Here is a 20,729-nt window from a genome sequence, read left to right as displayed (position 1 = left end):
GGCGAGGTCAACGAGAAAAGGATGGAGGAGGAGGCGAGCGAAGAAAAGGCATCATTTTCTCGTTTTCCTTGGATCAGCTTTCGCGCGGCAGTATTCCTTACTTTATTCAACATACTAATAACACACATAGGATAGACAAGACAAGACAATATTTTAGGGGGGTCTTATACCAGCTGATACATCAACCGTTTTCCAAATAATTTAAATTAGGGACTGTTCTAAAAAACTTGTTGGGGGGGGGGGGGGACTGATGTGAAATTGGGGGGTCCCCCAAAAAAAATTGGAGGTAAAAGGGGGGTATTCGAAAAATATAAACACTCTCAAGAGGGGGGAGGGTACCTTAAATAATGAAATCAAAAATTGTCATTAGACAATGTAAACACGATTTAACCAAATATAATATTCATCATTTAGCAGTACTATGTTTGCTTACATAAATAATAACCTGTTTTTTCTCTCTTTTGATTCTGTTGTAATACCTAGTATCGTAATGTCAACATAGAATATTCAGAACATATATATATAAGCTGTAACTTTTTTGCAATCCAAAAACTGAGAAGGTCATTGCTTAAATGTCTTCATGATCAGTCCCACTACAAATAAAGAGTAGACTTTTCCCGCATTCCTGTACACAAAGACACCAACTCGACGCTTGGGTGGACAAATACAGTGACTTGTATGAAATTGTCTACCCGAGCCTCGTCAGTCATTTCTTTAAGTTTGCTCACTGGAGCGTAATAAACACGGCCTTGCCTGATTCAAGTAAAGGTCCAAGGTTGGCTAATTCACATGTTACAGTTTCCGTCGCGTGGCAATGAGAAGATGTTTTGTCTTCTCTTCGTCAGGGACCATTTGATTTGACTTGAACCATCTTCTGGCATTGTTTAGACTGTTGCAGTTTGCGCTGAAGATTATCGATGGAGTGATCGGAAGTCTATAACGAAAAAGAGGGCAAGAATCCTCCAGTTTCAGTTCGTGCTTTCTCAATTCCACGGACCTGACTATCTCGGAGCCTGGAACAGGCTAAATTTGCAGTGATATGGGTATCCCCGCGTTTTGGGCATCCTCATTCCCAAAACCCTAGTGATATGGGCATACCCTTCTCATATTACCTTAGCGATTTGAGTTAGGTTTACGCAGTTAGGGTTTCTGGGGATGCCCATATCACTAATATAGGGTTTTGGGAATGGGGATGCCCAAAACGTGGGGATGCCTATATCACCGGCAAGAAAACCATACCTGACGGGATAGGGCTTGTGTTCACACATAAGAACGCTGATTTCGGCGCGATTTCTGTATTAAAGGGATCGAGAAAAGCAGCGCCGCGCTGATCCGAAAAATGTCCGAAGTAGAAAACCAAATATCGGATGGGTGTTCATGCTATACCGCACAGCCTTTTCGTGTCGGCAGTTAGCCTCACGCCGTGGAAGGACTGATTCCAATGCAAGTTACTTGCAAACAGGCGTTGCTAGCGTCAGGATGGCGTAGACATGTTTGTGGAAGAGATTTTTTTTTCATGCGCCAACGGTTGAAAAGACACTGAAGACAGGAACGTCACAACGAAGGAACTCTAACATCTTTCAAGATTCAAGATTTTGGAAGGCCAAAATCCTGAATTCAAGGTTTTGGAAGAGGGGAATAACCCGGAGAGAAACTGGGGCCCGTTTCTCGAAAGTCCCGATAATTAACGGGCCCGGTAAGCTGTCTCCGTTTACATTAAAGATCGAGGTTTCAATAGTTTTGCATCTAACGCGACAAAACTGTCAGTTAATGAAACAAAATGCAGTAGTTTGCTAGCCAGGACCCGCGCTCTTATTCTTTACATTTCGATTTGAATATTTGATTGCGGGCCCGTTAAGTTAACGGGACTTTCGAGAAACGGGCCCCTGGTTCGGGAGAAATCCTAGTTCATACGACTGAAATATCAATACGAGGGATACGAAACATTCTACATCAAGGAACCTCCTATCTCTTCACAACTACTCGAACTAGATCGAACAAGCGCTAAGGCGAATTCTTCAACAAAACTCTTTGGAGTTTAATGGGAAAAAAACTACCTTCAAACACATGGTACCACCATGGGCACGAAAATGGCGGTCGCCTTTGCCAATATAGTAGGGAGCTTTAGCATCGACGACGGCAACGGCAGCGGCAGCGAAAACGTCAGTTTTAAAATGACTGAGTTCCCGTTTTTTCATTCTTTGTCGCGTTTATTCCAATTTGCTGAAAAAAGGCAAGTGTAGGCGAATTTCCCAGGAGTTGATTTCTTGAGGACCGCACTCAAGTTTAGAGAGAGAAAAAGAGATACGTCGTCGCTTGTTTACGTCCTCCATAAAACTTGCAATTAGGCATTTTCACGGCTTAGTCGTGCAAGGATGGTAAAGAAATGTACAAAAAAGCGTGATGCACGTGCAAAGTTGTTGTTTTGCGTAATAAACCTATCTCTTTTTTGACGTTTTGGTTGCCGTCGCCGTCGTCGTTGCTAAAGCTCCCTATTCATCTGAACAGGGGTAAGAGACTGAAATCCCAAAGCGCACTAAAACCGCTCCTTTGGAAACGCTATGTAGACAACATATTCTCGCTCGGGACCATAAAAACAGAGACAAAATAAAACAAATCATTGAACAATAATAATAAGCGAACAATCATCACCCAACAATCAAATTTAAGGCTGAAATTTCCGATACGGAAACAACATTCTTGGACACCTATATCTACAAAGACGCAATCCTTGATGTGCATACTCTTTTTAGTTCCTGTCACCGAAAAGTTCAAAAAACAGCTTTATTAATTGAGAAAGGAGAGGCCATGAGACTTCTCAGGACAAACTAAAAAAAATATTTGAAGAGATAATTGCAAACTTCAAATCACATCTGATAATTTTAATGAGAGGAAACTAGCACTTCAACAAAAACAAAAGAGAAACCTACGAATCTTGCCTTTTGTCACACAATACCAACCATCAGTGCCTAACCTAAATTCTTATGACAGGTTATGAGAAACTAGCAAGTAATTGAACAACAACCATCACAGAGCGCAATCTACAAAACTCCGCCTCTTATCGGCTTAGCCGGGAACCGGAACGGTCGAGATGTGTAGGCCTATCAACCCCATTTTACCAAATCTTGAATTCAGATAAGGATTAATTGGCCTTTCAAAATCTTGAATTCAGGATTTTGGCTTTCCAAATTAAAATCTTGAATTCAGGATTTTGGCCTTCCAAAATCTTGAATTCAGTATTTTGGAACTTGTGTGGTTCACTCCAACTCTAATCGCATGAACGCTAGTTACATAAATCTCTTGTTAATCGACCTGGCACCACTATAGCTGAAACTATCTTTATAGTAACTGGTGCGTGGTAAGGGAACAACAAGCTTATATCTCGGAATCACGAAGATTATAACACGTAACAATATCGCTGCGTTGCATAAATTTAGGTGATGACAAAAGAAATGTTCTGCTCACTCGTGGCCGAGATTGGTTTCAATGTGGTGTTTTTTAATAGTCTTCAGTATATTTCAGTATTTTTTAACCGACAGCAAGTAGGTTTCAATGGTACTTTTAACCGCTCGACAAAATACCGGCTCTTCAGGCAGAATTTGAGCTAGCTGGAAAAAAAAAAAACATTGGCTAATTAGCTGGCTGGGAAATCTGAATGAGTGCCTCGCTAGCTGAAAATGTGAAAAATTTGTGCCGGTTCTGGCTGGATAAAAAGGTATATTTTTTCTCCTGGCGATCGCACTTTAATTTTTTATATGGATATTAGAGCGGGCGAAGCAAGTAAGTGCGCTTGAAAATCACCCCACGCGAGCTGTACATGTGGAAATGACACCTTTTGCCTGTGAAAACGGAAATTTGTTTGGGTGTGTAAGCAAAACGTCCTGCTGTGAATACCTTGTAAAAGATACACGTAGTGAGAAAATGACACAGTTGAGTCAAGCACCGCTCACCGCTTTGTTTTTAGTTGTTTCGCTGTCGATCCTTTATAGAAAACACCATTGTGTGTTCGTGTTTTAATATGCCTGTCTACATATCAGCTACTGGCCTACGTTCAACTTTAAACCTGATGTTAAGACGGCCAAAAGGTAAGCAAAATGGTTGTGTTTCTTTGTCAGGCTGCCGTGCATGTGTATCGAATTAAGAACATTCGCTAATGCACAAAAATGCCATCAAATATTGAGACGACTGAATACAAAAACTCTCTCCAATAAATAATGTACTCTGGTCTCTTAGCAGAGTGAACTCAGAACTGATTTCATTCCGTATGCTCGTTTGCAATGTTGTCCAGGTTTGCGCGCTCTGGAATATTTCCGTTGGAACCAATTTCTCTTTTGTTATGTGCTCACCGGGACGGGAAACCTCCTCGACCTATGGTCATTTGGAAGGCGTTTAGCAACTGCACAGGTATCTGTTAGGATCGGAAAACGTAGGAAGATTTTACGTTTGTACTACCCGTATATTGACGTATTTCGCGTCCGTTATAGTAACTGTTGTTCTTAAAAAAGGCACGGTGTGCGACAAACGAAGACTGCAGACTTGCAGACTAGCAGACTTGCAGACTCGAAGATTTGCAGACCTACATTTTTTGTGACAGGGCTTTGGGCTGAATTTTATTCATCCTGGCGAATCGCAAAGTATGTCTGAGGCAAACAACAGCGCTAGCGGGCTACAAACACAACAGTGCCCGATTCGACAGGTGACTGGAAATCCTTGCCGTGGAAGACTTAACATCGGATGAACGGTGACCTAAACTTCAGCGAGAGCAGCGAAGAAGAAGCTATAAGAAGAGTGGGATCATCGAGCGGCTTTAAAACGTTTTGGTGTGAAACTTTTACGGTGATTGCCCGACTGACTACCTACGACTACTGGCTTTTGCTGCGAAACTTTGCACCAGTTCTGGTGTGAAACTTTTACAGTGATTGCCCGACTGACTACCTACGACTACTGGCTTTTGCTGCAAAACTTTGCACCAGTTCTGGTGTGAAACTTTTACGGTGATTGCCTGACTGACTACCTACGACTACTGGCTTTTGCTGCGAAACTTTGCACCAGTTCTGGTGTGAAACTTTTACGGTGATTGCCCGACTGACTACTTACGAGTACTGGCTTTTGCTGCGAAACTTTGCACCAGTTCTGGTGTGAAACTTTTACGGTGATTGCCCGACTGACTACTTACGAGTACTGGCTTTTGCTGCGAAACTTTGCACCAGTTCTGGTGTGAAACTTTTACGGTGATTGCCTGACTGACTACCTACGACTACTGGCTTTTGCTGCGAAACTTTGCACCAGTTCTGGTGTGAAACTTTTACGGTGATTGCCCGACTGACTACTTACGAGTACTGGCTTTTGCTGCGAAACTTTGCACTAGTTCTGGTGTGAAACTTTTACGGTGATTGCCCGACTGACTACCTACGACTACTGGCTTTTGCTGCGAAACTTTGCACTAGTTCTGGGGCGAAACTTTTACGGTGATTGCCCGACTGACTACCTACGACTACTGGCTTTTCCTGAGAAACTTTTGTGGTGATTGTCTGATGACATACCATTATGGCTTCTTAGCTACAGAAAAAATGATTGAGTAAGATAAAACTCAGGATGACAAGCTCTTACTAGTGCGGAGAAAGTTACTACGAGAACACGTTATCAGTCTGGCTTTAAAAAGTAAACTGTTGCCATAGCATATTTGAAAACATGGACAGTATTGTTTTTTATGCCGAAACAGAAAGGTCCTTGTTTGCTGTCAGGCGTTTACGTAAATGACGAAAGAGGAAACCATCCTCCCCACGTTGAAACTCGAGTTAAAGACCGCAAGCGTTACCTTACTTTGTGGGTTCGTGGTTTTCAGCCGTAGCGGTTAGAAGTTTCCGACGGAAAGCCTGTTTACTCGAAACTTTCTATCAGTTCTGGTATAAACCTTTTTTTTGGGGGGGGGGGGTGGGGGGTAACAGTAGCATACAATGCTGGCGATAAGCATGTGTCTACACTGAATTTGGGGTGATTTTGCAGAGGAGACAACACGTAGATGGAGCTTACTCGTTAAACTTTATTTCGCCCCAATCGATTATCGTTGGAAAAAATGCATTGGTCTTAAGGCTTTGCGGTGATCACTTTTTTTACGTGTTATTGTTTTATGGACAAAGTTCGGGATCTTCCTTTTTATCGTTTACCTTGCAAAAACTCAAGACTACTCCTCAAGTCCACATTCCAAAAGTGTAAGTACCGCTGAATGTCTTTATAGTTGTTATGTTATTGTTATGTAATACTTATTTGTTTAGTACATGTTAATCCCTATCCAGGGGCGGATCTAGGGGGAGGGTGCAGGGGGTGCGCACCCTTCCCCCCTAAGATGACCTGCGGTTTTCTAATACAACTGGTATTCTGCCAAAAAACACTATGTGGTTTATTGGTTTTGAAGTAGAGCAAGAGACGAGTGCACCCCTTCCTAAAAAAATCCTGGATCCGCCCCTACTATCCCTACACTGATCTTTTCCCTATATCTCAAAAGAAAAAAAAACGACAACTAGATAAAAGGGTGAAACAGGTTAAACACGCTTTTCTTTTATATTATGTAAATTTGACGTAAAACAGATCTTGCCTACTGACTTACATGTTTTTCTTGGTAATGTGTTAAATAAAACTTTGCTGGCTGGCTCATAACCTACTTCTGCTACCGCTGGCTGGCAAACACCGAATTCCGTTTCACTCTGGCTGGGATTGCGTAATTTTTGTTATTTTAACCTTGCTGGCTGGCAAAAAACCGTCAAAACATCATTGCTGGCTGGGATTTTTATTTTCTGGAAGTCTTGCTGGCTAGCAGTGAAGAGCGGGTATTTTTTTCCCAGGAAAGTTAAATATTAACATAGGTTGACGTAAAAGCACTTTGCTAGTGTTTACGACATCGTATAATCAATTTCGCGAAAAATGTTCGTTGGGTACTCCTGGTAACAGCAACCGCGTTCATATCGTAATGTTGTGTAAGTCTCGCCAGATGACAGTTCTCAGGCTTAGTATAAGGACACAAAGAACTTAATGATTGAACAGTTGTTTAGTTAATTGGTCAATTTAGTTAATTGATCAATTTAATTACGTATTTTAACACTCCCTTTTTTAATTCCCGCGTCCTCTGCAATCCTCTGGCTCTTCAATCAATCAATCATGTCTAATGTGTGTGCCAAACTAGGGAAGAGTCCTTCCCTTTCTCCCCTTTTTATATAATAACAATAATAGAAGTTCAAAATAGTACTTGAAATGAATATTTCATGCTTTCATGCTAACAATGAGTACCTTAAAAATTGTGTGAAGCAACAGATGCATCACCTAATATAACGAGTTTAACCTGTTCATGAATTAAGACTGGCAATTTGACAATGTTTTTCAGAATGGTTCGCCAAAAATCAGTCTAGATATAAATTTCTTTTAAGGGAAATCTCCCCAACAGTAATGTGGATATGTGTGATTCCAATCAACAGGTCACAAATACTGTTCCATGTAATAAAAATAAAACCTTTTCAGTTTTCCTCAGCTTCAATGAAGAAACTTTTTCAGTTTGCATTGGCTCAACGCTGTATTGATCCCATGGTCAATGGTATGCACGATATATAATTATAGTTCAAGAACAAAGTGTAGACTACTATACAACTAGTAGTGTATTAACTGTCCTTCGTACACACAAACGAGCCACTGCGTTGACATGCCATTATCCACGTTTTCCGTTTTCCACCTCTCGATTTCTATAACTTAGACCGGGAAATGCAAAAAAACTTGATCGGATCACCATTCACGTTTCTTACCTACGATTTTGGGCATCGGGAATCGTTTTTACGTGTAACAGAAGCACGCCTCTTAGTCGAGACCAGTCTGCAATTCGCAATAAACGGTGGAAATGACTACTGTCTCTGATGCAGCTAATAAACCACACTAAAATCACTTTAATTCTGTTTTATTGCCGACCTTAAATTCAGGTAAATTCGTAAATAACATAATGCAAGGAATGCATTTCATTTCCGTCCGCCCAGCGATCGAAGATGGAACAGCCAGACTCACCCCCGTCCGGCTGTCCTGTCGAAGTACGAGTGTAAACTATCGTGTTCTACACCAAATGCTTACCATCGAAGTGACTAGCAACAGAAGCACCAGCTCAAAAAGTGGGTCTAACCTTGCAGTCAATTTGTTATAGTGTGCTGTTATGTATAATTTCCATCTGATCAGGCGGGTGTCACGCCTCATACAGTTCAATGTAACTTGAAAAGTAGATCTCACCATGCACTCAATTTATTTTCATAGTGTACTACATGTATGTAGTATAATTTCCATCTGAACTGGCGGGTGTCACGCCTAATACAGTTCGATGTAACTTGTAAAGTAGATCTAACCATGCAGTTACGTGTAATTTATTTCCATAGAGTACTATGTAGCATAATTTCCATCTGAACTGGTGGGGTGGCACACCTCATACAGTTCGATGTAACTTGAAAAAGTACAGGGTGTTTCAAAAGTTCGTTCCGATTTTTTATTCGCTTAAATTTTACTAATTATCAAGAAAACCTTCTGTAAAACTTACTACGTTATTCATTATTCATTAAACATTGAATAACTAAAATATTAGTAACAAGAATGTCTTCCTGTATGTTTTCTGACATTTTCTAAGCGGTGAGGTGTAGAATTTACGAGCTCCCATAGCGTGTCCAAAGTCACATTCTTCCAGGCGAAGCGTAGTCACTATCTTAGCTCGTCCAGTTTTTTGGTAGGCGCTTTTAGGGGAGCTCGTTTTTCGGGAAAAACGAGCTCCCCTAAAAACGCCTGCGTGCATGGGAGGCTAGTGTTTTGGGGGCTGGATCTTTGTATGTTGTCTCGTCTACGATAATCCAGATGGTCTCTAGGGGGTTCACATCACATGAGTTTGCCGGCCGCTCCTCCTTTGGTATAAAGTTGGCAAAGCCTTCTGAGCCATGCCTGCATGAAGTGCACACCGCCTTCTTCTCTTCCAGGTTTTCCAACTTTTTTTGGTAACTTATCCCGATACCGTTGTGCCCGAAACTTTGATCGATAATGTGAAGTTGAAATTTTTTTACTTTTCTGCTTGGGGAATTATCACGCGTATACTTACAGATTTTTCTATAATATTTCTCACACAGTGTGTGAAAAGACGGCCATCTACTCCTTGGTTTGTCTTCTAAGGTCTTTACTTTTGACCACTTGTTCGGTTATCGTTCAGACTTCTCAAACAATTTGACAATTGTTTTTGACTGAATAGCCAGAAGTCCACAAAAATAGATGCATAAGCTCTAGCACAAACAGTGTAGGCCTTCGTTTTCGTGAAGGAGTAGAGAAATTAAATAAAAGAAAACGATAAAAATACCAAAATAGAAAACCTACAATTGAGCAGGAAAAGTATGGCTGGAAAAACCTCGCGTACGTGCACAGTTGGAGGAAAAATTTAAAAAAAATTATATTTTCTTCAAATTTTAGTTTGAAATTGTTTTGAACTGTAGTTTAGAGAAATTTCTTACCTGAATCAGCTTACATTTGTCTAAAGAAGCATTAAATCCGTTGCGCAAAATACAATTTACAATCGGAACGAACTTTTGAAACACCCTCAAGATCTAACCATGCAGGTAATTTATTCATGTTATAGTGTACTATGTGGTATAATTTCCATATGAACTGGTGGGTGGCGCACCTCATACAGTTCGATGTAACTTGTAAAGTAGATCTAACCAAATGCAGTTAATTTATTTGTTATAGTGTACTATGTAGTATAATTTCCATATGAACTGGTGGGTGGCGCATCTCATACAGTTCGATGTAACTTGTAAAGTAGATCCAACCAAATGCAGTTAATTTATTTGTCATAGTGTACTATGTAGAATAATTTCCATCTGAACTGGTGGGTGGCGCACCTCATACATTTCGATGTAACTTGTAAAGTAGATCTAACAATGCATGCAGTTAATTTATTTTCATAGAGTACTGTGTAGTATAATTTCCATCTGAACTGGCAGGTGGCACGCCTCATACAGTTGGATGTAACTTGTAAAGTAGATCTAACCATGCACTTAATTTATTTTCATAGTGTACTACATGTATGTAGTATAATTTCCATCTGAACTGGCAGGTGGCACGCCTCATACAGTTCGATGTAACTTGTAAAGTAGATCTAACCATGCAGTTAATTTATTTTCATAGAGTACTATGTAGAATAATTTCCATCTGAACTAGCAGGTGGCACGCCTCATACAGTTCGATGTAACTTGTAAAGTAGATCTAACCATGCAGTTAATTTATTGGTTATAGTGTACTATTAAGCATAATTTCCATCTGAACTGGCGGGTGGCGCACCTCATACATTTCGGTGTAACTTGTAAAGTAGATCTAACCTGGCGGATGCAGTTAATTTATTTGTTATAGTGTACTATGTAGAATAATTTCCATCTGAACTGGCAGGTGGCACGCCTCATACAGTTCAATGTAACTTGTAAAGTAGATCTAACCATGCAGTTAATTTATTGGTTATAGCTAGTGTACTATGTAGTATAATTTCCATCAGAACTGGCGGGTGGCGCACCTCATACATTTCGGTGTAACTTGTTTAGTAGATCTAACAATGCAGTTAATTTATTTTCATAGTGTACTATGTAGTATAATTTCCATATGAACTGGTGGGTGGCACACCTCATACAGTTCGGTGTAACTTGTAAAGTAGATCTAACCATGCAGTTACTTTATTTTCGTAGAGTACTATGTAGAAAAATTTCCATATGAACTGGTAGGTGGCGCACCTCATACATTTCGATGTAACTTGTAAAGTAGATCTATAACCATGCAGTTAATTTATTTGTTATAGTGTACTATGTAGTATAGTTCCCATCTGAACTGGCGGGTGGCACACCTCATGCATACAGTTCGATGTAACTTGAAAAGTAGATCTCACCATGCAGTTAATTTATTTGTTATAGCGTACTATGTAGTATAATTTCCATCTGAACTGGCAGGTGGCGCACCTCATACAGTTCGATGTAACTTGTGAGGTAGATCTAACCATGCAGTTAATTTATTGGTTATAGTGTACTATTAAGCATAATTTCCATCTGAACTGGCGGGTGGCGCACCTCATACAGTTCGATGTAACTTGTAAAGTAGATCTAACCTGGCGGATGCAGTTAATTTATTTGTTATAGTGTACTATGTAGTATAATTTCCATCTGAACTGGCGGGTGGCGCACCTCATACAGTTCGATGTAACTTGAAAAGTAGATTTAACCATGCAGTTAATTTGCTATAGTGTACTATGTAGTATTGTCCATCTGGCTCTCTTAGTTGTGAATAAATAATTAATCAAAACTCTTGATTGGTTATTTTCTCAAAAAGATGCATGTGTTTTGTGCAGGGTCAATGCCCGAAGAGGCAAACAAAAACATGAAACAAAGAAACTTGTTGAGTTTCAGAACTTTGGTCTAAGGTAGAAGCAAACAGATAACAATCATATTGTCTAATTTTGTCAAGTTGTAGCAGAGCTATTTGACGTTGAATTTCGACTTCAAATTTTATTGAGTACCACTAACATTGAACTACACACAATTTCATGAAAATTTAAAGTCAAGAGGATGTGAAAAATCAGCATATGCTTAAGTTGCATTTATGGAAGATTTACTCTGTGAACCTTTCATAATGTTATAACATCTGTTCTTTTCCATGTTGTTCTATATATGCAGGTTTTGCCTACTGAAGAAGAGCTACCTGGGTTGAAGCAAGATTCTCCTCCATTTATCCTCATAGCGGGTGAACTCCCGAATTATGATGACATTTTTATCGTTGCAAAAGGCGAACGAATACTAAACGTTTCCGGAGGCCACCTCGTTGCTTTTAAATGTTTAGTTTGTTTTTATTATACTCAAGCCTGCACAAATACATACATTTTCTTGCCGAAACACGCTCTCCAAATCTTCGATTCACACAAAATTCCTGTCAATGAGACAGAACTTGGTTCTACCTTCTGCGATTGTCTGCGATGACGATCGCAGGATCGCAGATGATCGCAGAAGTGTGTTTCCATATGATCAAAGACGATCGTAGAACTTTCTGCGATCGTCTGCGATCATATGGAAACCAGCCTTAATGGACCTAGGCTAAGCTATAGTAATGTGAATCTAGAGTTGTGCGTTTTTTACTTAAGTAAGCGATTGCAATTTTACGCTTGAGTTTATGTTACCCATTGATGAAGCGTCATGTGTAATTTTATCCTTCCTTTCTGATATTATTACCCTTGCAAGATGTGTAATTTTACAAGTGCAAAGTTGTATAACACCCATTTTACACCACTTTGCTTGTAAATATACCATTCTTTTGAGAGTTAAACTACACTTTAGAAGTTGGTGTAATAATACACACAAAAAAACGGATAGCGGGGCTGAGTGGCAACAATTTTACACCATTTTTTAAGTGTAGTCTGACACTTTAATTTTTAGTGTGGGTAATATGTAAACCCGAATTTGGTAAAAATTCAATTTGTTTTGGAGAAAGATCATTCATTCATATCACAGTGCTAAGGTAACACTTACTGTGTGTTTTTAAAAAAGTATGGTAATCGAAATTAGTATTCAAAGCACACTTGACGGTGTGAAGACACAGCATCCTTTAGTGCTAACAAAAGCAAAAGTGGTGTTGGCAGGGCTGCAAAACTTTTATGCTATCATCTTTTTTTTAGCGTTTCTTGCACCATGTGGCAAAATGTTTGCAGTTGTAGGTTATCAAATCGTAGGAGCTTTCTCCAAGCTTAGAAACAGCTCTTGCCAAAACTTCATTGGCAGAATGGCAGTCCTTTTCGTCGTAGATGACTTTGTACACTGGATCGACAAAGTCTATCCATTCTTGTTTTACGCCGTCATGAAAAGTGTTGTGTATAACATTGACTTTGGATATTCCGTCGTGCCATAAAACGATGCAATGATGCCTTGGATGAGCAAAGTGGCGGTACGAAACTATGTGGTCTCCAGTTTGTAACTTTGTGATGTCTTTTACTGCTTTGTCATCTGTCTTTATGAACTTCGTTATTGCTCGACCAATTTTGGGTCCAAGCCAGGAACCGACAAGTTTTCCACACATTCCACCAATTATCCCCACAAAGATGCCAGCTGGTCCAGCCACCAAACCACCAGCTGCCGCCAGTCCACTAACAAGTATCGCATCGGTGACTCGTTTTGTGACTTCCTCAATGAAAACTTTTCTTGTTAGATTGCCATCTTTTCTTTCTCTGTACAACTTTTTGATGTCGATAATTGTTATTACACCTTCGATGGCAACCACAAGACCAAAACCAATCCATTGGAGGTTGTTAGCTACTTTCTCTACTGCTTCTGCGGTACTCACCTTAACAGTTTGTGGAAGGAGGGACGCCTTTAGGAGTTGCAATGATTTCCCGGCAAGTGAACCGAGAGCTTTTTTTAATTGATCAACCATCCATTTCCGTAGCCAGCGAACCTGTTGACTTCTTTCCACTCCCTTTTTACAGAATGCCGCAAACGATTCGCAGTTATCTCTAAAGAGGTCGTAGCCTTTGTCACCGAGTCGTGAACGAGCTCTGGCTAAAACAAGGCGGGGCGGATTCTCCTTTATTACTTCTTCACTGTAATCCATACGGTAGAGATTCCCACGTTCCTTTTTCAAGTCAATCAGCTCCTCTGTAATTTGCGCCCTCTCTCCCTTTTGACTACTCCAGTGAATCACTCGAACTTTATTTCTTTCAGTGTCTACAGCTGTGACCAGTGCGTGATGCCATATCACGTATGGCCTTTTCCAAGCGATGTGGTCCCCAGGTTTGAGGTAATCTGCACACAGGCTTAGATTGGTTATCTCTGTTCTGGCTGGATGCACCATGTAAACACTGCTATCCGTCGTGTCAATAGCTACCGTCTTCTTGTAAAAATTTTCCTTCCCGAGGTAAAGGCAGTTCTCTTTACTGGGTGATACGAGTAAAGCTTCTTTCAAGTATTCACATTCACACTTTACACAAAACGCTCCCAGGAGCTCATCACCGTCATAGTAACGCCGAAATTTTGATGCATCGCTGTTGTCACACTGAATGCATTTGGCCCCGTTAGCAAGATGGACAAATCCTTCCATATATGCCATTGCACTTGCCGTACAGTTGTTGCTTAGACACAATAGGATCTAAGTTAAAAAATGAGAGTAAGCCATCAATAGTTTGCTGCCGCTACAGCTGTGATCATCGCTTTTGTAACAAAGACCACTAAATAATTTTATTTTCACAAAATATGACCATAAAGGAGAGCCTTGCTGTGTCTATCGATAAAATTAATATGGTTTGAAAAGGACTCGTTTAAAGGGGCTATGTCACACAATTTTAGACAATGTCATGACACATCAGATGCTCATAAAATAAACTAAAACATCACGATAACCACTTACAAGTGTAGAACAACATAAAAAAAACTACAACAAAGCTAAAGAATTGAAGTGTTATCAGCTTTTATTAAGAACTGAATTACTGATATCAGATTTCCAGCATTTTCATTGGCTCGCCGGACTCAGGCTATCAGTTCATATACCTGCCGTACCTAATATGGTCAAGGAACGCGTCATCAATAAAGCAAGCTGAAAACATTTTTGCAGCTCTGAGAAGTAAAAATAAAATAGAATAAAATAAACATGGAAGAGTTGTTTATCCTGGAGTTTTTAATAAAACAATTATTCTACTCGGGCTTGCTGGATTTAAAATGATTATAACCAACTCGGTGCGTTGTCACTTCATATCCAGCGCGCCCTCGTAGAATAATTGTTAAATATACCTTACGACCTTATCTGGAAACTGATTGCGCCAAGTAATTGCTAGCTGACATGAAACAATTATTCCATTCGTGATTGTTGGATATGAGGTTGGTTATAGCCGATTCGACGCCTCGTTGGCTATTTACCATCTCATATCCAACACGCTCTCGTGGAATAATTATTAAATATCCTGGCATGGGGAAATTCCCCTCTTCCTCTTTCGCTTTCGGATCGAACGAAAACGTCAATACTAGGAGGATAAACACCCTATCAAGTGACATGGGAAATTTCCCTTAAAATGTTCTCTTGCTTTCGGTCCACTGAATACAGTTTATGCTTGTCGATAAAGTATTTAAAAAAAATTAAATATCAGGGATTTGAAAAGGACACATTTGACTGAGGCCATTTTGATAAAGAAGTAGTGTTATAGTAATAGTGATTGTAATAGTTTATTGATATCCCTCTCGCAGCCCAAAGGCTGAATTACAAGGACGGTCAGTGAGAATAACAGAAGACAATACAATACAAAGACAATCAAATAGATAATTATGCAAATATGATTAAAAGCACTACATAACAGAGAAAAAATAACAGAGCACAGGATTAAAACAGGTCTTGAAACTTAATGGTGCAGAAATCCGCGAACCGCTTTGTCTTGGGGACAAGGCGCACCGGAACACGTTCGCCTGAACGGAGGCAGTATGGCCTGTCAATTGACACACAAGGAATAATGGCTTGAGTACCGGAGACGGCAGGCAGTCACACTTGATAAAATTTGTGCAAGCTTCCTCCCTTCTCTGGGAAAGGGCAGTGATGCCAGACTGAATTAGGGCGTCGTCATAGTGACAATGAGGCAAAACGATGCGTAGGGCCCTTTTTTGTACAGATTCTATAGTGTCCTCTAAATACTTTGGCTGGGCAGCCCAAACTGGGCTAACAGAACCCCCAACGGTAAGGGGGACAGGGGGGGGAATGGGCTATACTGCATAAAGTTAATGATCATTTATTTACATTTCTTTGAATTAAGTTTCATGCCTCTAAAGGAAGCATATGCATAGATATCGGATACTGTTAAAGGTAGGTAAGACGGCGATCACCTAGGGATGATTTCCATGGCAGTAGCATCATCTACATACTTGACTCTGCTTTTACACTTAGCTGCCATTCCATTTACTAGAATGCAGAAGAGCAGGGGGGCGAGTTTGGTACCCTCAGTCGTCGAGCGACCAGGAAGAGCAAATTGCTTAGTTTTTTGGCTATCGGAGAGGTCAGTGAGATGGGTCTCAAGTCATTTTCTACAGACTTTGGAGGTCGAAGCTTTGGAACTGGGACCACAATGGCTTGCTTCAGTTGCGTTGGAAAGTAACCCTGTTCCAGTGACGAGTTGTAGATATCCGCCAGAGATGGGGAAAGCTCAAAGGCGAATTCTTTCTATACAACAATAGGGATTCCATCCGGACCAGGTGATTTCTTTGTCTTCAAAGAACAAAGAGTCTTATAGACTTTGTAGTCCGAGACGTCGAGATGCTGCGGCACAGGACCCAACATGAGGTTGTTAAGGTAGAGGTTGTTAAGATCTAAACACCTAATCATTAGTGTCGTATTCTTCGGGGTCATCCAACGAGCAAATTAAGCAAAAAAAGACCTTTGAGGGACATTTCTTTTGTAACTTTTTGTTTTTATCAGCTAGAAAAATTTAATCTGTTCGGATTTCCTACCTAAAAATTGAAGTGCCCGGAAATTTTAGGGAATGGACTCTTCATTTCAGAAATTGCTAGATGAACGTTACCTTCGACGAACTAGTCACCCAACTATTTCGGCTTACCCAAAAATGCTAGGTGACCTTCTTAAGAGCCAGTAAGGGACTATTTTCCCCTAAAGCATATCACCAAATGTCTATGCTTCAGATCAAAGAACAAATACACATTCTCAATGCTAACAATACTTTTTAGACGGAAATAGACCTAGCAGTGAATTTTCGTGGTGGAGATTGCGTGACCCTATTCAATTCAATTCAATTTTATTATTCACACTTTATAAAATATTAACATTACATATAGTAAGGTAAGAATACAGTAATAAAGTAGAAGAAGAAGGAAAAAAAAGAAAATTAATGGCTTGGGTAGAAGGCTTATTTTCGGAATTTTACGGTATGTGAGACAGTCATATTACAATTGTTATCTTTGACAGTTAACTAGAATTCGCTTACATTCTTTTTTGAACTTGTGGTAGCTAAGTGTTTTTATCTTAGTAGGAATCTCTTCCCAAGTTTTGGTTATGGCAAACTTAAATGTGTGTTTGCCGTAATTTGACCTTACACGTGGTACGTGAAAGTTAAGATTTGAGGCATATCTGGTATTGTGTGAGTGAATATCAGACACTTTCACAAGGTAGTTTCGAAACACTTCGGGAATATTGGCTTCATTTTGTGAGATTTTGTGAGCTAGCAAGGAGATTTTGAGTTTAAAAATGCTATCTATGTTTAAAAGTATATCGGCTGCGGAGTATGCGTTTAATTGGCGCATGTTTACTGGCTATGCCTTTAAGTTTTTCGACAAAGCTGCTGGCTTTAGTGTGGATGTCGGTTGGATCATTTAGGATGCTACTCCAGTCAACTGACTTTATGTCATTCAGATAGGTCTTAGAGTCAAAATTTGAATAGTCCCTGAAGAATCTCTTTGGTTTTAGCCTTGTTATCTGTCTTCTAATGAAACAGAAAGTGGGCAGGTGGTCTGATATGTCAGTGGTTACAATACCAGGTATGATTTGGTCAGTAGAGGCATTTGTGTAAATATGATCAATAAGAGTTGCGGTATGGTTTGTGATCCTAGTAGGTTTTGTTATGACTGGGAGGAGGTTACTACTGTATAGCATATCAAGGTAGTCTTCAGTTTGGAATGTGTACCTACTTTCAGAAAGTCAATATTCATTTCCCCTAGGATAAAGACCTGATGCGTGGATTGCAGGGTCGTTACGAGGTATACGGGATCAGGGATCACAGCGCCGGGATCTGGGATCACAAGCCGTGGGATCGGGATCAGTAGTACTGAAAGGGGATCAGGGATCCGGTTCCTCCTTCGGATATAACAACCAAGACCACAAAATTCTGAAATGGGCCTTAATTGGAGGGACCTGCCAACGTTTTAAAATTCAGTTGTATTTTTGCTGTAACATTTGGATCCGGTACTAAACTGTATGCAATCCGATCTAGCCGAATCGTCCAAAATCCACGAAACAAAATCCCCATAAATCTAGAAATAAATGGATGCAAAATTGTGAAGCCAGATTCCTAGCATTGTAAGCCGTTGTTGTTCATACGCCTGTTGTGATAGGGATTGTCTTATCATCCTGGTCGTGTAGAATTCTGTAGCTACTTTGATCGCTGGTCAAGCCAATCAGATCTCATTTAGATCTTATTTTGCTGGAACAGGAGCTACTGAAGAGCGTAGCGTCCATATACGCACATGCGCCCGTACAGCTAAGATAAGAAAATAAAAATTATTTCCTGAAAAAGCATTTTTATCACTTGAAAATCGAGATGACTGACACCTCGTTGGCACTATATTGGTGACTTTCTGTTAGTGATTACTCGGTTATCCTTTTATTATTCCACAAAAACAATAACTAACTAACTGCATTTTCCTGCGTAGCAAATCAATGCAAAAAATGCTGGAAATAGCATTTCTGAGACCCTAAATTAGAAAATTTTCTGGAAGAGCATGCCCCCTGACTCCCCTAGGCTGGGCCTCCTTCGGTGCTGCAAATCTTCATCACCGCATCGTACACCTTCAAGATCTCAGGCTACGCCCCAGCAGCTACGCACACTAGTATGAGTAGTCTAGAGGGATAGTTAGATGGTGATGCACGACTAGAGGCGTCTAGTTTCAGCTGTAGTTTTTATATGATATTCAGCTAATTCAACCCATATTGAAACCGGGGATCAAAAAATTTTCATGGGGTCAAGGATCAAGATTGATCCCCGGGATTGGTTTAAAGGACTGACGAGGTTTTCTAGTTGAGATATAAAATTAGCAAGATTAGACGAGGGGTGCCTGTATATACATCCCACAATTATGCTAGGTTTGTGTTCCTGTAAGATTTCAATCCAGCAGAATTCTGCCTGAACAGAATTAAAGCTTAAATCTGACCTATGAATTTCTTTTAGGGAGGATGAGATGTAAATACCAACACCACTAGCAGTAAAAATTTGTAAAATTTGTAGTTAGGAAGATCTATGTTTGCTGATGAGTTACAATTAATTCTAGTTTCAGTTACAGCAATTACATCAGGTATATTATCAAAGCAATATAAAAGGTCGTGTAAGAGCTCGAAGCTGAAGTCACTGACATTACCAGAACCAAGTACAAATCTAAATTCCCTTTCATCTGAAGAAGCCATTATTAACCCTTTAAGCCCCAATATACATGCACAAATTCTCCAAACTGATCTCTATACATTTCCTTAAAGAATGAGTTGAGAGAATTTGATAAAAGATCAAAGCATTTTCTCATAGGTGATCATTTTATTAATTCTCATAACCTAATCTCTTGACATTGTATGGATATTGTTAGGAGAAAATTGATGTTGGTCACTATTGGGACTTAAAGGGTTAAATAACTACTAAGTTACTACAAGGAGTATTAACCAGATATTAAAGTTTCATTGTGATGGAGCAATGAAGTCTTCAAATTCTTCAAATGTTGTAAATGTAAATGTCTGTGAGGTTTCATGTTTACGTAGATAGATCTTACCATTATTGTCCATAGGAATTTGTACTTGTTTTCCTTCTTGAATTTGTTTACCCTTCCAAAGAGTTCACTGCGATACTGGGTTAGGGATTCATTGATGTACATAGCAGAGTCTTGGTGGATGCTTTTCCCCATCTCACAAGCCACGGATGGAAGCATGCTTGCTTTTTTCCCGCCGAGGTGCTTGCGTGACTTGTAGAATTCGTCACACTTTTCTCTTCAGACGAATTTGACAATAAATCTGTCCTTCTTTATACCCTTAGTATCGGGCAATCGGTGGGCTATCGAAATGTCCTGCTTGTCGATTGTTACACCGATGAGCTGGCCCATTTCTTGTGTTAGATTTGCTGAAGAATCTAAGGGTAATATTGGGATACCTGAAATTTCAAGGCAGTCTCTCCTCGAGCACTGTTGGATGGAGTCTATGGCTGCTTCGGCATCGTAGACTTAGCCATTAAGATGGTTGATTTTGTTGTCTTGGGCTTCGCGCCAGTTGTTAAGATCGTTTATCTGTTTCTTGGTCGACTGCATTGACGTTAAAACGGAATCGTATTTATCGCTGATCAATTGCTGTGACGATTGCCCCCTGAATCGGGTCGAGACGCTTTGACAGATTAGTTATCAGGCAGTTTACCTTTTCAATTTCAGTCTTCAGTTCGTTTCTGATTTCTTTCTTGATGTTGGGAAGGAATTCTGTCTTCCAGATCTTTCGAATGTTGTCAACAGTGAACAGTTCTGAGGAGGAAGCCATTTTTGTTGCGGAGCTCAGAACTCGCGTTCGGTCGCTATGACACCCAGGCTCTTCTTTGGCCTAAGGCCACTTGAAAATATATCGCGAAACGATTTATTTGCTCTTTTCACTGACTTCCGTTCGAAACAGAAACGCGCCTTATCACCGATAATAAAGAAACGTTTCTCGAAAAAAAGCTAGGTATCCGATCTGGAAATAATATTGAATGATGGAAAATACTCACCCTCTATAGTGCAGTCGACAACTGTTTTCTTCTTTTCTTCTTTTGGGCCGTTTGAATCCCCCGCAAGCTACAGTAGTTGTGGCTGCTACCGCAGACACCGCACGCTATTTATATTGTCGGTGGTTCTCGGAATAGCATTTTCCTCACTTGATAAAAATAGATCGTGACGTCTTATCACAAAGCACCATGGGATTTTATAACAAGGGTAAATCGCGCGCTCTGA

At 40.1% G+C, this 20,729-nt stretch overlaps 1 protein-coding gene across 1 annotated transcript; it reads right to left on the bottom strand.

The window, feature by feature from the left end:
* Positions 1-9,632: 9,632 nt before the first annotated feature.
* LOC140933832 (uncharacterized) lies at positions 9,633-20,599 on the bottom strand. Its single transcript, XM_073383490.1, has 2 exons — positions 20,507-20,599; positions 9,633-14,166 (listed from the first exon to the last, which is right to left on the bottom strand). Exon 2 carries the CDS (start codon positions 14,125-14,127, stop codon positions 12,700-12,702), a length of 1,428 nt encoding a protein of 475 aa, XP_073239591.1. The 5' UTR covers positions 14,128-14,166; positions 20,507-20,599; the 3' UTR covers positions 9,633-12,699.
* Between the last annotated feature and the right edge of the window lie 130 nt (positions 20,600-20,729).

Source organism: Porites lutea, chromosome 4 (genome assembly GCF_958299795.1).
Source record: "Porites lutea chromosome 4, jaPorLute2.1, whole genome shotgun sequence".
In the NCBI taxonomy this organism is placed as follows: domain Eukaryota; kingdom Metazoa; phylum Cnidaria; class Anthozoa; order Scleractinia; family Poritidae; genus Porites; species Porites lutea.
This window is presented reverse-complemented; position numbering and strand designations above follow the sequence as displayed.